The 22,128-nt window shown below is 41.3% G+C and overlaps 1 protein-coding gene across 1 annotated transcript in view; it reads right to left on the reverse strand.

Moving 5' to 3' along the window:
* The window catches only part of LOC126184206 (voltage-dependent calcium channel type A subunit alpha-1-like), a 508,450-nt gene that overhangs the window by 236,821 nt on the left and 249,501 nt on the right, over positions 1-22,128 (reverse strand). The window contains 1 exon segment of the mRNA XM_049926574.1: positions 6,500-6,704. Coding sequence (XP_049782531.1) covers positions 6,500-6,704 — 205 coding nt within the window.

Raw genomic sequence — 22,128 nt, forward strand, 5'->3', positions numbered from 1 at the left:
ATCAGGATTTCATACGGGATACTCTACCTGTGTTGCTAGAACGTGTGCCTTTACAAGTATGACACAACATGTGGTTCATGCACAATGGAGCTCCTGCACATTTCAGTCAATGTGTTCGTACGCTTCTCAACAACAGATTCGGTGATCGATGGATTGGTAGAGGTGGACCAATTCCATGGCCTCCACACTCTCCTGACCACAACCCTATTGACTTTCATTTATGGGGGCATTTGAAAGCTCTTGTCTACGCAACCCCGGTACCAAATGTAGAGACTCTTCGTGCTCGTATTGTGAACGGCTGTGATACAAAACGCCATTTTCCAGGGTTGCATCAGCGCATCAGGGATTCCATGCGATGGAAGATGGATGCATGTATCCTCACTAACGGAGGATATTTTGAACATTTCCTGTAACAAAGTGTTTGAAATCACGCTGGAATGTTCTGTTGCTGTGTGTTTCCATTCCATGATTAATGTGATTTTAAGAGAAGTAATAAAATGAGCTCTAACATGGAAAGTAAGCGTTTCCGGACACATGTCCACATAACATATTTTCTTTCTTTGTGTGTGAGGAATGTTTCCTGAAAATTTGGCCGTACCTTTTTGTAACACCCTGTAGAATAAGAAATGTTACCCCTTATTTCCATTATTCTGAGTCAATAAACATTTTTCTTGTTACTCTACTTAAATTTGGTCTCCCATTACAGACTATTTTGAGGGAAGAATATGTAAATTTAAAAAATAAAACAAAAAATGAAATCTTACATGTGGGGTGGGAATATATGCTGAACTGATACTTAAATACAGAAGGTGAACACTGTGCTTGCACTCACATAAGGATGGGACAGAAGAGAAATGTTTTAAGATTATTTTGATGATTTTGTTGGCTAATTCATTTTCACACTGTGTACAAAACTCGCTACAGGCAACACTACCACATACTCACATAAATAACGATAGGTAGCCTTTATTCAGTAACAAGCAGATGATAGAGATATGGTGCAATAACAAATGAAGGGGAAAGGAAGATAACATTCTGAAAAAAAGTATGAAAGGGGAAGCTCTTGTTGGAAGAAACAGAAACAAAAAGAGACTGCTTCATAGTAGAGAGATAGTTTCTCATGGAATATGAAGTAGAGGTCTTAGAATTTTTATCTGAAGTATGTGTCTCACTTGAGCTTTGGTAGATGTATGTTCCAAATTAGTATGAGGAAATACGGTATCATAAGTAAACAGAATAACAACATGTTTTCCACCAACTATACACTGAATAATCATTACTACACTTTCTGTAAGTAAATGAATGTGTTAGCAACAAATTATAGAAGAAAGACATAGAAAGAGAAATGATTCTTCATATAGCAACTGTGATTAATGATAACATTCTAATGAGAGTAATACTTTCTAGATAAATGCAACAATGGAGTCCATTCAAGATGAATACCCCAGCATCAATTTCTAAGCATATTGTATATTTATTGACAATAAAGTTCACAGCACTGATGAGTCAAAAAATGCTGAAACAGACAAAAAATATGGTATTCAGGCTAATGATAATCTGTCTGAAGAAACATTGCAAAGGTTTGAAGTACTGTATGAACTAACTGCTGGCAAAAAGTAGGAATCCTGAAAGCAGTAACATCTAATACCGACGCGGTAGCTCATTTCCCAGAAATTCTCCCAGACACATATAATACCTGTCTATAAGATTCATAATTTTTATGTTATGTGGCACATTTGGGAGTCTTATATCTAAAAAAAATATTAATGATTACACTAGTGTTTATTTTCAAAAACTTAGTAAAGTCAAAATAGCCTTTTTCTGAAAGAAAGTTAGAGGTATAATCTAAAAAAATGTTTGGGTGTTTTTAGAAGTTATTCTGCCTTCCAAAGAAAGTGAACCACCCAGAAGACATGGTTGGATGTCAATGCGACACGTTCATAAAGTAAGTTTTCATGTCGTACCAAAATTAGCAAATCATATGTTGCTCAAAGCAACTGAGTGTATGTGATACAGTAGTGATGTGATATTGAACATGTGCTAGAGGAACTCCCGAAGGTCTCACAGAAGCTTTGAGGCAGCGATTGAAAGTGGAGGCTCGTGTTCCAGCTTCCACTGTGTGGAAAATGCACTTGGTGATAAAGTTTCTGAATGCATGAAACACAGCATCAATTGAAATTCATCATCAGTTATGTTATGTCTATGGTCCTAATGTCATGAGAAAAAACATGACGCATCACTGGTGTAGAGACTTTGCACCAGGTAACCAATCTGGTTGCCAAACTGAGGAGCACAGTGGGAGGTCATCCACCATTACAGGAGACCTTGTAGAGCTTGTGCAGGAATGCATTATGGCAAACCATCACTTCACAGTCAATGAAACTCAGCAGGCAGTTCCCAAAGATTCACCAATCCTTGTAGCATGGAATTGTCTCAGAGCACCTGTTGTTCCAGAAATTGTGCAGCAGGTGGGTACTGAAGCAACTGACTCCAGAACACAAAGCAAAGCCCATTAGGACAGTTCTGACTTTTCAACAGTGGTAACATGATTACGGTGGTGAATTTCTAGACTGGATCATCAAAGGTGACGAGTTGTTGGTTCCACACAAAACCCTACAAACCAAGCAGCAATCTATGCATGGGCATGACAGTAACTCTACCTGCAAGATGAAATTCATGTAGATTTTGTTGGCACAGTTAGCAGCTTTTGGCCTTGTAATCTATGTCATTGACTCTCCGTCACAGGGGGCTGGTTTTGATTCGTGGTCGGGTGAGGGATTTTCTCTGCTCAGAACTCTGTGTGTCTGTGTGTGTGTGTGTGTGTGTGTGAGAGAGAGAGAGAGAGATTTGTCCTTAGAACATTGTCCTTAGAACATTTCATCATCATCCATGTGCAAGTTGCTGAAGTGGCATCAAATAAAAAGAGTTGCACCAGGGGCTCCTGGTCAACAATGCTATATGCACATTTCACATCTGTGTTGATGCAAAAAGTGCTGTGTTTTTTGTTCTGGGACAATCAGGCAGTTCTCCTCATTGAACTCCTGACCAGATGTGAGATGGTGAATGATGAGAATTACCGCAAAACAATGCAGAAATTGCGAAGGTCCACTTAGAAAAGTGGCATGGTATTCTTAGCGCCTATGTTGTCTTGCTGCAGAATAATGGTCAACCACAGATGGCCTGATGGACAACAGAGCTCATGCAAACACTCGGCTGAGAGAAATTTGACCATCCACCCTACAGCCTGAACCTCACACCCAGTTATTTCCATCTGTTTCAGAACTTTATGAATTTCCTGTTTGGTCAGAGTCAGCATTATTAAACTGAATGAGAGGGAGAGATTGTTGTCAAACAGTGGATACAGTTCCAATTGGCAAACTTCTGTGACACTGGCATACAACAGTTGGTCCTAAGGGACAAGAAATGTCTGAATTTGGTCCCACTCAACAAAATGTCAGTTCATCATAGTCAATGTTTTTGGAAAGCCTGCAGCTGTATCATTCATGATTTAAATAATGAAAGACTGCACTAGCTGTGTATTTTTCATGCTTAGAACATGTTTCAAGAATTTAATATCACTGTCAATTGCAAATACACTCCTGGAAATTGAAATAAGAACACCGTGAATTCATTGTACCAGGAAGGGGAAACTTTATTGACACATTCCTGGGGTCAGATACATCACATGATCACACTGACAGAACCACAGGCACATAGACACAGGCAACAGAGCATGCACAATGTCGGCACTAGTACAGTGTATATCCACCTTTCGCAGCAATGCAGGCTGCTATTCTCCCATGGAGACGATCGTAGAGATGCTGGATGTAGTCCTGTGGAACGGCTTGCCATGCCATTTCCACCTGGCGCCTCAGTTGGACCAGCGTTCGTGCTGGACGTGCAGACCGCGTGAGACGACGCTTCATCCAGTCCCAAACATGCTCAATGGGGGACAGATCCGGAGATCTTGCTGGCCAGGGTAGTTGACTTACACCTTCTAGAGCACGTTGGGTGGCACGGGATACATGCGGACGTGCATTGTCCTGCTGGAACAGCAAGTTCCCTTGCCGGTCTAGGAATGGTAGAACGATGGGTTCGATGAGGGTTTGGATGTACTGTGCACTATTCAGTGTCCCCTCGATGATCACCAGTGGTGTACGGCCAGTGTAGGAGATCGCTCCCCACACCATGATGCCGGGTGTTGGCCCTGTGTGCCTCGGTCGTATGCAGTCCTGCTTGTGGCGCTCACCTGCACGGTGCCAAACACGCATATGACCATCATTGGCACCAAGGCAGAAGCGACTCTCATCGCTGAAGACGACATGTCTCCATTCATCCCTCCATTCACGCCTGTCGCGACACCACTGGAGGCAGGCTGCACGATGTTGGGGCGTGAGTGGAAGACGGCCTAACGGTGTGCGGGACCGTAGCCCAGCTTCATGGAGACGGTTGCGAATGGTCCTCGCCGACACCCCAGGAGCAACAGTGTCCCTAATTTGCTGGGAAGTGGCGGTGCGGTCCCCTACGGCACTGCGTAGGATCCTACGGTCTTGGCGTGCATCCGTGCGTCGCTGCGGTCCGGTCCCAGGTCGACGGGCACGTGCACCTTCCGTCGACCACTGGCGACAACATCGATGTACTGTGGAGACCTCACGCCCCACGTGTTGAGCAATTCGGCGGTACGTCCACCTGGCCTCCCGCATGCCCACTATACGCCCTCACTCAAAGTCCGTCAACTGCACATACGGTTCACGTCCACGCTGTCGCGGCATGCTACCAGTGTTAAAGACTGCAATGGAGCTCCGTATGCCACGGCAAACTGGCTGACACTGACGGCGGCGGTGCACAAATGCTGCGCAGCTAGCGCCATTCGACAGCCAACACCACGGTTCCTGGTGTGTCCGCTGTGCCGTGCGTGTGATCATTGCTTGTACAGCCCTCTCGCAGTGTCCGGAGCAAGTATGGTGGGTCTGACATACCGGTGTCAATGTGTTCTTTTTTCCATTTCCAGGAGTGTATTTGCAATTTGCATTTGACTATGAGAATGATTCTTGAAATGCATTGTGCTGAGCAATAACTGGTGCAGTGTTTCATTACTGAAATGTCTGTATTCCAATGATGAATACATTGAAAAACAGATCAATGCTTCCCGTATCTGTCACAATAAATCTTTCAACTGTGTTCTTTTTCTGTTCATGACACCAGGGAAATTTACTTTACGGATGGGGCTCATACACATACATACCATTAGTGAGTATGTAAATGATTAGAGGGGTCATTCTCTGTCACAGACACAATGATCACCACAGTGCATTAAAGTTGTCCATGTTTAGTGCTGTTACCAGGCCTGGTTTGATATAAAAGGGGCATAAATAGCATCAGATATTGAGTGATCACTGTGAAGGACACAAAGATGCTGCATACTCATGTGAGACAGTGTTATCAGCACCTGACAGAGTTTTAAAGGGACCTCAAGGTTGGTCTCCTTTTGGCTTACTGGTCAAAATGTGCAATATCCAGATTCTTAAGGTATTCAGACATGCTGGTGGCATGATGTCACACTACATGGAAACATGTGGGCATGCATACTTGTCGTAAAGGTTCCAGTCAACCTTATCTTACCACCACGACCATTACCGGTGAGTATGGTGGTGACCTCGGGAGATGTCAAATTTTTCCAATGTTTTAGAGAGGCGCAGCAGGGTTACTCCTAGTATCATGGTGTGAGGAGCCATCAGGTACGACTTCAGGTTAGAGATTTTAGTGATTGAGAGAGCTCTGACAGCAAACGGTACATCATGGACATCCTGCATCCTCGTGTGTTACTTCTCATGTGTCAGTATCATGGTGTCATTTTTCAACAGGACAACACACGTCCATACATGGTACATGTCTCTATGAACTGTCTGCATGATGTTGAGATGCTTCAGTGGCCAGCAAGATCCCCAGATCTGTCCTTGATAGAAAATTTGTCATACCAGCTTGGACATCAACTGTTGTCTTAGTGCCAGTATCCAGAATATCAACGACCAGTTACAACAGTTGTTGACAGTTTGTCTTAGAAGAGGATTCAATAGCTTGATGACACCCTTTCCCACAAAATCAGTGCATGCATTTGGGCCGGAGGCTGTGCAATGTCATACGTGTAAGTGGGATCATACTGCTGAGTTCTTTCTAAATTTGACTCAATTTTGTAATTACTCAAATAACATCACATACCCTTTCAAACCATGAAGTTTTATTACATACCCTTCTCCCCTTCTGGGTACTTCTTGTTTCCTGCTAGCACTCATATAAACCCAAAACACCAATTAATGAGTTTTAACTAGAACATCACCTTAAGACCGTCTCTATGCTTTTGATGAAATGAGAAATATAACAAATTATTATACTTCACCTTTTATACAATTATAAAAAACCAAGCTTCACACAACAATAAATAATAAATGACAAATGTTCATAAATTATGTTCTTTCTTATTTAAAGAAAGGCTACTTACTTGGAAGACTGTCAGTAGAGCAATAGGAAATGTGTTGAAGTTTGTGGGTGGCGTCTCATCTTCAAAATTAAATTGACCACCAAACAACTGCATACCAAGTAAGGCAAAAATAAGGATAAACAGGAAGAGCAGGAACAGAAGTGAGATGATGGAGCGCATCGAATTCAACAAGGATATCACAAGATTGCGCAGCGATGACCAGTACCTGTGGATCATACATTCATTAGTTGAGTGACTCTGACATTCTGTCATTATTTCTAAATCAAAACAGACGTATGTAATATCTATTTCTCTAGAAGATTCTCACACTGTTATAAAGAAATGTTTCTTGCACACATTTTCATGATGGTCCAGCCACATTAATGAAACCAATGCCTATGATTGACATCAACATGCAATAACCACACACAGATGGCAGGTAGCAGCACTAGCAGTGAAGGGTATATAAATAGTGTCAGGGGATGCAGAAAACAGTTCAGTCATTGTCATAATGTGGAAACAGAGCAATTTGGGTGATGTTCAAAAGGGCATGATCATTTGCTTTCGGGATAAGAGACAAAGCATTTCTGAAATGGCTAAGTTTGTTAACTGTTTGCTTGCTGCCATGGTTAAATTACACCGTGTATGGCAAAATGGCACTATCCAAAACTGACACTGAGACAACTGTGGCATACCACAGGCCATAGATACATGGGTTAATGACAGCTGCGAAGATATGTATGGGCAAATAGACATGCAACTGTTGAGCAACTGACCATCATGATGAACCAAGGGGCTATGAACAGTGTCTCCACAATAACCATCCAGCAAACATTGCTTTGTATGGGCCTCCACAGCAGGCACAATTGGCTCATTCACCCATGCAGAATGCTGTTCATTTGCAACAAAGGTGGGAACTTGCACACTAGTACCATAACTGGACATCCACTGAGTAGTGACAGGTGGCCTTTTCAGACGAATCACATTTTATGCTGCATCAGATTGAAAGCAAACACCCTGCAACAATCATCAGAAGGGACCAGACCAGAGAGGGAGCGTTATTATATTCTGGGGAATATTTTTGTGGCATACCCTGGGTGATCTTGTCTCTCTGGAAGGCACAATAGATCAGAACGAGAATGAATCTATCCTTGGGGACAATGTTCACCCTTATGTAGTTTGTTTTTCCTCGGCATGTTGGCATCTACCAGAAGGAAATGCAACATGTTACACTGCTATGGGCCATGGATCCTCAACTGAGAAACTTAGTGCAGTTGGCCACAGCACTGGAGTTGGCATGGCTCCACATCCTTGTTGGTACCTTCCAGAACCTCACTGACTCTCTTTTTGCACATCTCGTTGTGTTATGCACTGCAAAAGGTGGTTATACAGGATTTTAACATGTGGTCACATTAATGTGACTGGACAGTATATTAAAGAAATACCTCTGCAACATACTGATGGGAATAATATTCTTATGATATTACCTGTACTGAAATTTTCAGTTATGCTTGCATTCACTTGGAAAACTGGAAATAACAACATGAAGAATTTTCATGTGTTTTCTGTCAAGCCATGATGTGGTTTTTAAATGAAAGTTGCAGTAACTGAAAGATCAGTTTCCTTTTTTTGAGGGGGGAGGGGTAATATCAACTATACACCGTCATTGAAAACTAAATACACAATGGCATAACATGAAGCAAAGCCACGATTTTTCCCTACATTTTAACCTAGCCTTCTTTCAACAGATGTGGGCCATTAGACATCACTAAGGCATCCCAGTACATACACAATCCATCAGTCATCTTAACACGGTTGTCAGACATGACTTTGGCATTAAATGTACACATATATGCAATTCAAGAATATAGAAAAATTGATAAAGACAAAACTCTTCTTGCTCTCAATGGTACAGAATAAGTCAGCTAAAACAACTCAAAGGAACATGAATAGAAGTTTGCATTTATGCAGTTATGTCATTTAGTCTATTCAACATATTACATTGGCTATAATTCTCATTGTCTTCTACAGGTGTTCTGAATACAACAAAGTGTGTCACAACAGGCTTTTCTTGTGGTACCAACTTTCAGAGCAGCTACAAAACTAGACAAACTATCCTCCTCATGTGCTCAGGTGCCCTCTCCTATTCATTCTTTGTTGTCAATTTTCAATGTTTAGGCCATCATGTTTCTATCTGGCTTAAAAGGAGAGATGTACGACACTTAACTGAAATATTTGTTTATGTACATCATAATTTTGGACACTCTCATTCTTACTGTTTCTTAAGACACATAACTGGAATTGGGAATTTATGCTTTTATCCAGTCTTTCTATGTTCCAATTAATATATGATAAATAGTTGACAAGACATTGCTTTTAAATCTTGATTTATTTTGATACTTTCAGTGGGTCTGACACTGGTCCTCAAATATCACAGAAGATAAAATGCTTGCTAGGAAAAGAACACCAAGTCAACTGCTAAAATGAATTAAGGAACAATAATTATCTTCAATGCACTGTATATAACAGACAGCTTTACCCAAAGTCTTCTTAATTGTTATAAGTCAATAAGGTTTTGTAAGTTCCAACAAACAGTATTCAAGACCAATAAACAGCAATATCAATGGTGTCATTGTATCTGCTGGCAATTCATGATACCAATAAATAATTCTCCATAATAACTGATGCATTGTGCATCACTTCAACAAGACAGAATGCACAATAAAAATCACCGATTTCGATTTCTAGCCATCCACTGCCCCCCCCCCCCCCCCTCCTCCCACCAAAATGCCACACCAGCCACTACAGTAACAAAGAATGGACAAAGAGTTCTATATTAATCTTGTGTAAGACTGTTTGTTTTTAAGTAACATTTCCCTGTATGTATATATTTATGTATAAATGCCTAAAGATGAACAGAACATGTTTCAAATGCATTGTATTATGTTAGTATGGATAATAATACACTGCTCCTCAACTTGCAGATCAACTTGTTTTTCATAGGGTTCATATGTGTGGAACTGGGAGCTCATATAGAAGAGGAATGCCTAGATAATTTTGTGATACAAAGCCGATGTAGGGGAAAATTGCTGTATTTCAGTAATGTAAAGTAACAGCAGTTTGAGCGAAAGAGGCATGTATCTTGACTACTATTACCCAATAGTAAACCTTTAAATACAAGTTGTAGAGAGGTTTCAAAGGTAACAGCAATCATGGGGTATCACTATAAGATGGTATTTTTCAATCTAACAAAACTTGCTTTATGGAATGTGTTTGTCTTCTCCAATACACAATGTAGTAAGAAGAAGAATGCATGTGATTTCCATATTGCTGTTATCGAAAATATAACTTCAAAATATCAAAAAAGATGAGTTCACATACAAAAAATAGGTCATTTTCTTCCAAGCAGCAATGCCTATTACTGGTTAAATGGCAGTTCCCATCACTTACTCCACCATTTGCAAAGAAAGAAAAGGAAGCAAGAATTTGCACAATATGTTCACATCACAGATAGGAATATCTTTTAATAAACTGTGTTTGTTGTTTATAAAGGAAATTACTAAACTTTGAAACATAACCTGTCCAAAAATTGTAATGTTAAAGGTTTAACACCATCTATTCTAATATTAAGTACACAAGGATAAGTGAAATTAAAGTTACATCAGCATATGTGCTAGCTTAAGAAAACCAAATTTGTATCAGCTGCAGCAGCAAGTCGTATACTCCTAGCTCACTCATTTGTTACATAGTTTAATTCTTAATTTCTTTGCGTGTTTTTGGTACTTGCATTGTTTATTTCATAAATTTCGGGCGTATTATAGTATTTGAGAGTTGTAGCATCGAGTTTTAGTACTCGAATAGTGTTAAATCGCGTAGTCTCCTTCCACCGCCGAGCAGTGTGTCAGCAGTGCACAAGTGGCAGCTTTACTGCATTTACCAGGCAATCTTGTATTTTAATAACCGTTTCAATTTTGTGTCATTTTGTTTGCGCTCTCTGTAGATTAGTTCAGACGTTCTTTGCACAACAGTTTTTAGCATGGATAGGGACTACAACTGCTGTGTTCGGATGCAGGCTGAGTTGGCATCCCTTCGCTCCCAGCTTCAGGCAGTGTTGGCTACGGTCACACAGCTTGAGGCTGTTGCCAATGGGCATCACTGTGGGGGTCCGGATGGGGGTTTGTTGGGGACGGCCAGCTCGTCCCACGCATCCCCCGATCGGACTACGACTGTGGTTGCCCGGGATACTGCCCGCATTGAGGCTGATCCCTCACCTGTGGTAGAGTGGGAGGTCGTCTCAAGGTGTGGCAGGGGGCGAAAGACATTCCGGAGGGCTGAACGGAAGGCCTCTCCAGTTTGTGTGACGAACCGGTTTCAGGCTCTGTCTCAGGCTGATACTGATCTTCGGCCTGACATGGCTGCTTGTCCTGTTCCAGAGGTTGCCCCTCAGTCTGCAAGATCCGGGCAGTCGCAGAGGGTGGGCTTACTGGTAGTTGGGAGCTCCAACGTCAGGTGCGTAATGGGGCCCCTTAGGGATATGGCAGGAAGGGAGGGGAAGAAAACCAAAGTGCACTCCGTGTGCATACCGGGGGGAGTCATTCCAGATGTGGAAAGGGTCCTTCCAGATGCCATGAACGGTACAGGGTGCACCCATCTGCAGGTGGTTGCTCATGTCGGCACCAATGATGTGTGTCGCTATGGATCGGAGGAAATCCTCTCTGGCTTCCGGCGGCTATCTGATTTGGTGAAGACTGCCAGTCTCGCTAGCAGGATGAAAGCAGAGCTCACCATCTGCAGCATCGTCGACAGGACTGACTGCGGACCTTTGGTACAGAGCCGAGTGGAGGGTCTGAATCAGAGGCTGAGACGGTTCTGTGACCGTTTGGGCTGCAGATTCCTCGACTTGCGCCATAGGGTGGTGGGGTTTCGGGTTCCGCTGGATAGGTCAGGAGTCCACTACACGCAACAAGCGGCTACACGGGTAGCAGGGGTTGTGTGGCGTGGGCTGGGCGGTTTTTTAGGTTAGATGGCCTCGGGCAAGTGCAGAAAGGGCAACAGCCTCAACGGGTGCGGGGCAAAGTCAGGACATGCGGGGACCAAGCAGCAATCGGTATTGTAATTGTAAACTGTCGAAGCTGCGTTGGTAAAGTACCGGAACTTCAAGCGCTGATAGAAAGCACCGAAGCTGAAATCGTTATAGGTACAGAAAGCTGGCTGAAGCCAGAGATAAATTCTGCCGAAATTTTTACAAAGGCACAGACAGTGTTTAGAAAGGATAGATTGCATGCAACCGGTGGTGGAGTGTTCGTCGCTGTTAGTGGTAGTTTATCCTGTAGTGAAGTAGAAGTGGATAGTTCCTGTGAATTATTATGGGTGGAGGTTACACTCAACAACCAAGCTAGGTTAATAATTGGCTCCTTTTACCGACCCCCCGACTCAGCAGCATTAGTGGCAGAACAACTGAGAGAAAATTTGGAATACATTTCACATAAATTTTCTCAGCATGTTATGGTCTTAGGTGGAGATTTCAATTTACCAGATGTAGACTGGGACACTCAGATGTTTAGGACGGGTGGTAGGGACAGAGCATCGAGTGACATTATACTGAGTGCACTATCCGAAAATTACCTCGAGCAATTAAACAGAGAACCAACTCGTGGAGATAACATCTTGGACCTACTGATAACAAACAGACCCGAACTTTTCGACTCTGTAAGTGCAGAACAGGGAATCAGTGATCATAAGGCCATTGCAGCATCCCTGAATATGGAAGTTAATAGGAATATAAAAAAAGGGAGGAAGGTTTATCTGTTTAGCAAGAGTAATAGAAGGCAGATTTCAGACTACCTAACAGATCAAAACGAAAATTTCTGTTCCGACACTGACAATGTTGAGTGTTTATGGAAAAAGTTCAAGGCAATCGTAAAATGCGTTTTAGACAGGTACGTGCCGAGTAAAACTGTGAGGGACGGGAAAAACCCACCGTGGTACAACAACAGAGTTAGGAAACTACTGCGAAAGCAAAGAGAGCTTCACTCCAAGTTTAAACGCAGCCAAAACCTCTCAGACAAACAGAAGCTAAACAATGTCAAAGTTAGCGTAAGGAGGGCTATGCGTGAAGCGTTCAGTGAATTCGAAAGTAAAATACTAGGTACCGACTTGACAGAAAATCCTAGGAAGTTCTGGTCTTACGTTAAATCAGTAAGTGGCTCGAAACATCATGTCCAGACACTCCGGGATGATGATGGCATTGAAACAGAGGATGACAAGCGTAAAGCTGAAATACTAAACACCTTTTTCCAAAGCTGTTTCACAGAGGAACACCGCACTGCAGTTCCTTCTCTAAATCCTCGCACCAACGAAAAAATGGCTGACATCGAAATAAGTGTCCAAGGAATAGAAAAGCAACTGGAATCACTCAACAGAGGAAAGTCCACTGGACCTCACGGGATACCAATTCGATTCTACACAGAGTACGCGAAAGAACTTGCCCCCCTTCTAACAGCCGTGTACCGCAAGTCTCTAGAGGAACAGAAGGTTCCAAATGATTGGAAAAGAGCACAGGTAGTCCCAGTCTTCAAGAAGGGTCGTCGAGCAGATGCGCAAAACTATAGACCTATATCTCTGACGTCGATCTGTTGTAGAATTTTAGAACATGTGTTTTGCTCGAGTATCATGTCGTTTTTGGAAACTCAGAATCTACTATGTAGGAATCAACATGGATTCCGGAAACAGCGATCGTGTGAAACCCAACTCGCTTTATTTGTTCATGAGACCCAAATAATATTAGATACAGGCTCCCAGGTAGATGCTATTTTTCTTGACTTTCGGAAAGCGTTCGATACAGTTCCGCACTGTCGCCTGATAAACAAAGTAAGAGCCTACGGAATATCAGACCAGCTGTGTGGCTGGATTGAAGAGTTTTTAGCAAACAGAACACAGCATGTTGTTATCAACGGAGAGACGTCTACAGACATTAAAGTAACCTCTGGCGTGCCACAGGGGAGTGTTATGGGACCATTGTTTTCACAATATATATATAAATGACCTAGTAGATAGTGTCGGAAGTTCCATGCGGCTTTTCGCGGATGATGCTGTAGTATACAGAGAAGTTGCAGCATTAGAAAATTGTAGCGAAATGCAGGAAGATCTGCAGCGGATAGGCACTTGGTGCAGGGAGTGGCAACTGACCCTTAACATAGACAAATGTAATGTATTGCGAATACATAGAAAGAAGGATCCTTTATTGTATGATTATATGATAGCGGAACAAACACTGGTAGCAGTTACTTCTGTAAAATATCTGGGAGTATGCATGCGGAACGATTTGAAGTGGAATGATCATATAAAATTAATTGTTGGTAAGGCGGGTACCAGATTCCTTAAAAAATGTAGTCCATCAACAAAGGAGGTGGCTTATAAAACACTCGTTCGACCTATACTTGAGTATTGCTCATCAGTGTGGGATCCGTACCAGATCGGGTTGACGGAGGAGATAGAGAAGATTCAAAGAAGAGCGGTGCGTTTCGTCACAGGGTTATTTGGTAACCGTGATAGCGTTACGGAGATGTTTAACAAACTCAAGTGGCAGACTCTGCAAGAGAGGCGCTCTGCATCGCGGTGTAGCTTGCTCGCCAGGTTTCGAGAGGGTGCATTTCTGGATGAGGTATCGAATATATTGCTTCCCCCTACTTATACCTCCTGAGGAGATCACGAATGTAAAATTAGAGAGATTAGAGCGCGCACAGAGGCTTTCAGACAGTCGTTCTTCCCACGAACCATACGCGACTGGAACAGGAAAGGGAGATAATGACAGTGGCACGTAAAGTGCCCTCCGCCACACACCGTTGGGTGGCTTGCGGAGTATAAATGTAGATGTAGAAATGCCAGCTTAAGAATTGGCGTGTGATCTGAATGAACTCCCCCTCTTTTCTAACCTTCCAGAATCTATACCTCTTTCCTCCCTGAGGAAGGAACTAGTAGTTCTGAAAGCTAAGATTAGCCTTTCCTCTTTTAAATATGTTAAGTGATTAATAAACACATTTTCCAACAGTTTCAAGTTTTATTTTGTAAGAAATTGTGCTTTATTTTCTCCAACCCTCCCCCTTCCAAAAAATTAATATGTACTGAGTCCCCTACCTTCCTCTCCTATAACAGGTTCTGCATATGCTCTTGTCTATGCAAGTTTAATTTTCATCTTATTTGTTTCCTTCAGGACAAAACTGTCTTCCAATACTAGCTTGTAGAAGTACTGCATGCTTGTCTGTTGTGATAAAATCTTTACTTCACCCTATCTATATTTTACTAATTAAAACATACTGCTATACTTTTCTAGGAATACTGATTCTTAGCATAAAGTACAACAAATGTTTCCTAGATGCAAATCACATTCAAAAAGATATTGAAATAAAAATAAACAGCAACAAAGTAGTAACCACAAAAGATAAAAATAAATTAGAAAAGTTGCATGTACTAATATAAAAGTTTCTGATTCGTAGCCTCACAAAGAGATGAGATTTCAAATCCATAGTGACCTGTTTTAGTAACTGATAAAATGAACATAGTGTGACTTAATTCTTGTTTTCAGTGTGATATAAACATTTAAAAAATCTTAACTGAGGGAAAGTGGCTATTAAATAGTTTTGCACACTTCTGGGGATCACTAAAAATTTCATTTTCCCACAGAGGATATGTTATACACAATATTATAGAGAATGTCCATGTAATAAAATGAGGAATGTTCTATTGTGACATATCTTACACTAGACAAAATGCAAAAATTGGCAAGGGAAGCAAAATCAGTACTCTTCTAGAATACTGTTGCCAAGTACTGCTCACATACAAACTGTCAAGAATGTTATTGGAACCTAGCTAGTCCTAAACTGTGCCATTTTAGAAGCATTAGAGACCTGGAGGAAAAAGGAAGCATCTGTCTATCAAAATGTTAAGGAAACCAGATGTGCACACCATTGATCAGGCTAGCAACAGTGGACCACTCCTAGGAGAGAACAGCAAAAACACTCATGTTCAACAAATGATGAGAAAACAAATTTATCACTGAATGAAAGCAGGCCAACAATGATGCCTTGCAAAAAAGCTCTGATGACATAATTCAAGTAACTGAATGGCAACTATGTAAAGAGCTACACAAAACTTCTAGCTTCTGCAAACCTCAGAGCTTCTTGCGTAATATAATGAGGAATTCTGTTAACTTACTTTACATATAAACATAATAATCTAGGAAATGCATTGAATCTCAACACTCACTGGCCTCATCAATAAAAACCAAGAGGTCATAAAAACACACAGTCAAAGCAGTACAGCTAAGACATTTAGTGTAGTCACATATATGTGATGCTGAACAGAAATATTAAAAGGATCAATTATTTTTAACAAAAATTTTCTTTCAATTCATCACTAAAAAAGAATATCTGAAATCTATTAACTTAATAACAAAGAGGCAGAAAACAGTACTCTCAAGTCTAACATACAGAGCTGACATACTGCTGTCTTCAATTACAAAACTTATTCTCTCATATCTTATGGTATTACAAAATGTATTCTCTCTTTTACCTAGCATATGTTTAAAGCTATGGATCATGGACATTTCATTGTATTAACCACATTTCTAAAATATTTCTTTTTGGAAGAAACACTTACATCTGTAAAGTAAGGGATGCTTACTACATAGGTATACTTGTAATTTGATACATGGTCAACTCCAAAGTGACCCCAACAGCTACATAATTAGAATATTTAAGTAAAATGTCACAAAGACTGAAGAATATATTGCTGCTCACCATATAGAGGAGAGGCTGAGTCACAGACAGGCACAACAGAAAGACTGCTAAACATGTGAGCTTTTGGCCAAGAGGCCTTCTTCTAAAGTAGACAACACATATTCTTCCACGCAAGCATCACACACACACACACACACACACACACAAACACACACACACACACACACACACACACACACACACACGAACACTGTCACTGGCCACTAGGAGCAACAGTGCATGATGGGAGAGGCAGTGTGGATGGTGGGGGTAAGGTGGAGGTTAGGTGCACTGGGGAGGGATAGCAAGGTAGCTGTGGAGGGCGGTAAAGTGCTGCTTGTGGGAGCATGTAGGGACATGGTGAGAACAGGGTAGGGAAGTTAGGTGCAGTGGGGAGGTTAGAAGACAGGTGGGGGCGGCGGGGGGGTGTAAGGAGGGAGGACTGAAAATGGAAGAAGTAAGGGAAGGCAAAAAGGAGACTGTGGATGTTTTGGAAATGTAGGATACACTGATACACTGCAGGGAGACTTCCCACCTGTGCCATGCAAAAAATCTGGTGATTGTGGGAAGGATCCAGATCATGCACACTGTATAGCAGCCATTGAAGTGAAGAATGTTGAGATCGGAAGCATGCTCAGCAACTGGGTCGTCCAGCTGTCTCTTGGCCACAGTTTGGTGGTGGCCATCCATGTGGACAGACAGCTTGTTGTTTGTGATTTACATGCAGAACACAGCACCATGGTCACAGCTCAGCTTTTAGATCACATGACAGCTTTCTGCCTTTGATGGGATTGGTGATGATTACAACTGGACAGAAGTAGATAGGGGTGGGAGGATGTATGGGACAGGTCTTGCATCTAGGTTCATTACAGGGATATGAGGCAGGGGTTGAGAATGGGAGTGGAGTTGGTACGGATGAGGATACTGAGTAGGTTCGGTCGGCGGTGGAATACCTGTGTAGGAAGGGTGGGAAAGAACGTGGGTACGATATTCCTCTTTTCGGGACATGATGAGAGGTAGCTAAAGCCCTGATGGAGAACACCAAGAGTCTCAATGAGCCTTCACAGGCTGGAATTACACTCCAAACCTTTTACAGGACAGGTCTCCTGTTCCGTATCTCTCCAATCACCCACCATCTTCCATAGTCCCACAAACCAGCATTCCCTTCGTGAGTCAGTACCATCCAGAACTGTAGTAACTAATTCACATTCTCTGTCATGGTTTTAATTACCTCTCATTGTGCCCTGAAATGATGAATATCCCACCCACTATCCTTCTCACCCACCCACAGTGGTATTCCACCACCCACCAAAACTACACAATATCCTCATCCATCTCCACTCCACCCCTGCTTCCCACCCATTGTCTCCTGGATCATCCCTGTAATAGATGTAGATGCAAGATCTGTCCCGTACATCCTCCCACCACCTCCAGTCCAGTCACAAGCATGACCTTTCACGTCGAATGCAGGGCTACCTGTGAAAACAGTCATGTGATCTACAAGCTAAGCTGCATCCACTGTGCTGCATTCTAGGTGGGCTTGACAACCAAAAAGCTTTCTGCATGAATGGCCACTGACAAAGTGTAGTTAAAGATAGCTGGACCATCCAGTTGCTAAATGTGCTTACCAACATAACGTTCTTCATTTCAATGACAGCTTCACAGCCTGCACCATCTGGATGCCTCCTACCAACACCAGATTTTCTGAATTGCACACTTGGGAACCCTTCCTGCAATATATCTTATGTTATCATAACCCCCATGGCCTCAACCTTCACTAGTCCCAGTCCTTCATCCACCTATCCACTTCCCTGCTCCCAATCAAGTACTAAACAGTCTCCTATTCCATCAATGCACCCATAATCTCCTTCATACCCTTCCCTGCTCCCACTCAAGTACTAAACAGTCTCCTATTCCATCAATGCACCCATAATCTCCTTTATACCCCTTTACTTCTCTGCTTTTCCTCTCTCTCTGCCCCTCCCCTCCTGCTCTGCCCCCTCCCCCTCGTATAACCCCCGATTGCATCTGCCTGCCATACCTGTCCCCACCACAATCCTGCATGCTCCCACAAACAGCACTTTACCATCACCCACCCCCACTCTGCTAATCCTCTTCCTCCCCAGCCTAGCCTCATCCTTAACCCTACTGCCCAGACTGTTTCTTCCATGATGCACAGTTGCTCGCAGTATGGCCTCAGGGGCCAGAGACGGTGGTCATATGTTTTTGAGTTGTGCTTGTGTAAATGTGTGTATGTTGTCTACTTTCGAAGAAGGCCTTTTGCTGAAAACTCACATGTATAGCAGTCTTTTTGTTGTGCTTGCCTGTGACTCAATGTCTCCTCTATAAGGTGACTTGCAATCTATCCCTTTTATAATACTGTCAATATTCCACCCTGGATTATCCAATGTTGGAATACACAATAAATCTATCCAGCATATATGATATTATATTCATTTGGTTTATATATGTTATCTGCAGATGTCAGATACACTTACTGAATTCTAAAGAGCCAATAGATTACACACTGCTACTCATATAGTTGATTCTGGTGGGCTATAAGGCTAGGAAGTAAGTGTCTGTGTGTGTGTGTGTGTGTGTGTGTGTGTGAGAGAGAGAGAGAGAGAGAGAGAGAGAGAGAGAGAGAGAGAGACTGTTCTGTCATTTTTGGCTGCTGATAAAATACGCATCCATAAGAATGTTTCAAAACATTTTAATGAAGATGATTAACAACCTATTGAATTTTTAGCATTAAAATGTTGGACCATGTATTATTCATTCCATTCAGAGTTGAAATATCTGTGAAAATGATGGACAACAACCTGTGACAGCATACCTAAGGACACAAGGAGACTTTTGTCAGTTCAGAAGCTAATGGTCTCTGTTTCTTACAAATCTCAAAGTATCAGGATAGATTTCAGTATACCAATGGGCAAGCTTTGTAGGTACCAAAAGGAAAATGTCATGATGAGAAATAACAGTGGTATACATACAGATCTAATAATGATTCATAAAAAGACATACAGTCAATAAAAAAAATTACAGTAACTTGAGCTTCAGTTTTTAAACAGTACAGCTGCGTTCATCGCCGAACGTTAATGCGGAATGACCGAACTCCAACATACAATTTACCCTCATCTGAAAAGACAGACTGTTATTATAGGGTTTCCATAAACAACGAAGGCACATGCCGTCATGTCAGAAAAGGAATACAGTTTATAGCCAGACATAATCTTAGTGCAATTAGTAATGGCAAATTCTTTGAAATATCAGGCATTTAACTAATAGTGATGGACATTTACAAAAAGAAGTAAATTGACATTGTGCTTACTGGTCCCTGGTAGTAGTGTAAACACCTTTTTAATAAATCAACAGAATTTAAGGAAAAAGTCTCAATTGCAGAAATAAGATACTGTCATATGGACACATACAGTATCTATAAACACAAATACCACACATGAATTAAGTTATATCCTACGGCTCTTTCACCGTATTTACATTTCACAGTTGGCCAACTGTGGAACAAGAGAACAAAAAATTCTACATAAATGTGCAAGTTGCTGCTGTGGGTCTACATTAAAGGGTGGGAAATCATGTATCTATATCAGAGATGGTGTACATTTTAAAGCTACAGAAGATCTAACCACAATTAGTGTAGATAAACATTTTGAACTGACAGCCTCTGAAGTTACAAAGACAGTTTTATATACCTCACACTGAGTAATGCAGGAAATAAAAGCAAAGTGGTATTGGATGTTATACAAGATGAAACTGGAAAAGCCAGACAAGTATAATAGCATACAAATCAAAGATTGGGATAGAATAACAGGAAGTCCTTAGAAATTCGCAAATATTGTAAATGATTATTTCTCTGGTACTGTGGGGAAGCTGCTGCAAAATCTGCCTAAAACACATGTAGCAAGGTCACTGATTTACACAGCAAGCAAAATCATGGTGTTTCTCACAACAGAGCTTGAAGTTAGGAAGACAGTACAACAATTAAAAAATAAGAAATCAGCAGGCATGAGGTTCATGTCTCTGTTCTAAAGGCATGCATAGATAGCATACAAGCCCCATTAATAAACATAATAAATGAATCATTTAGTTCACATGTTTTCAAAAGTACCTTACTAAAGAAAGGTAATGTGGAAAGTACTGAAAACTACAGGCCAGGTTCACTGGTGCCTTCATTCTCAAAAATAACTGAAGCAGTAATGAAAGAGAGACTGATAAGTTACATGAGTAAATACAATCTCATAAGAAAGCACAGTTTGGTTTCAGAAATGAAAGAGGTACAATATTGGCCATTGTAAAGATCACAAAACTGGTACTTGAAGCTCTTGATTGCGGTGATTGCGTTACAGGCATTTTCTTAGACTTGTCCATGGCGTTTGACACAATTGACCAGAAAATACTATAGCATAAGCCAGAAGCACTAGGTGTAAGAGGAACTGCAAATGAGTGGTTTCAGTTTTGCATAAAAAACAGGGTGCAAAAGATGGAGATCGTTCACACATCTGTCAGATAAGAAACACATAAATACAGTTGTTCCTTAGGGTAGTCCAGTTCTTGTCTTAATATATACAAATGACTTTCCAGACAGTGTAAGACATGGAGAAAAAGTTCTCTTAACTGGTGTCAGTAACATTATGGTCACTCATAAAATATCAGAACTCCTATTAGAGAAACCATGTAAAACCCTCAAAGATGTTTGCAGTTGGTCAGCATGTACTAAATTAATGTTGAACATAAAAACAAACAGTATGTATTTTAGCATAAAGTGAGGAGGCAGCTCTGTCACAAATAAGCATACATGATAGATGTATAGGTTGTGTATGAAACACAATGCTTTTAGAGATGAACACTGATTGACAGCAAACATGCAGTGAACATACAAAGATACTGTCAAAAAGAATGTCATCACCATGTTACACAGTTACAATGTTAGTGTCTGTCTGTAACAGCCAATGTCTTTGGTGATACACTACATCTATATACATTCACTTCTTAGCAATGGGATTCTTTTCTGGGGATTGAAGACACACAATATGAACAGTTTTTAAACTGATAGCAGTAGTCAGGTTTATTGTAAAAGGCTATTTAAAAAAAAAAAAGGCACCCTTATTGCACCACTGAGAACATCTACCACTCTTTGGTGCATACCAGGGAATATATTACTCAATACTGCACTAACATAATCATGTAAGAACAGCAAGGTTGGAGTTACAATTATGCAGGAAAAACAAACTAAAAACTCAAGGCAAAATTTTATATCTAGGGATAAAACTGTCTAAAAATTGTCAAAGGAAGTGAAAAGATCTGTTTAAAATGGCAGCCAAAACATTCTTCAAAAATATGGTAATGTATATCACACAATTACAGATTAATTAGAGGACTCAAAGTAGTAGACACTAGTGAAAGGGAGTAACTACAGCACCTTGTCGCATTTCAGTACACGCTTATTGTTTACTGCTTCGACAAGAAAAATCAAGTGTCAAGATGTAAAGTGCATGATAGCCATGTCCATTGGCTTAGTTTTTCATGTGGGTGGTGACACATAGTTGAATATGGAGTCTGAATTGGTGTAAGGGGCACAGTAGCATCTTCTCAGTTGAGGAGTCATTGGTGGTTGTCTTAGTGTGTGCGGCAGTGGAGAGCAGAACTATGTTTTACATTGTAAGTAACCGGAAACAGTCCAGGAGTCATCAGTGGATGTTCTCAGAGTGTGCGGCAAAGAAGAACCAAATTATGTTTTATTTGCACGTTATCTAAAACAAGCTGTGTGTAAATCTAGGAACATTATACAAGAGGGACTTGCCAAATCAGTCAGAGAAGGTCTTAAGACACTGACCTCATATTCAGGAGGATGGAGTT

Source organism: Schistocerca cancellata, chromosome 4 (assembly GCF_023864275.1).
Source record: "Schistocerca cancellata isolate TAMUIC-IGC-003103 chromosome 4, iqSchCanc2.1, whole genome shotgun sequence".
NCBI classification, from domain to species: domain Eukaryota; kingdom Metazoa; phylum Arthropoda; class Insecta; order Orthoptera; family Acrididae; genus Schistocerca; species Schistocerca cancellata.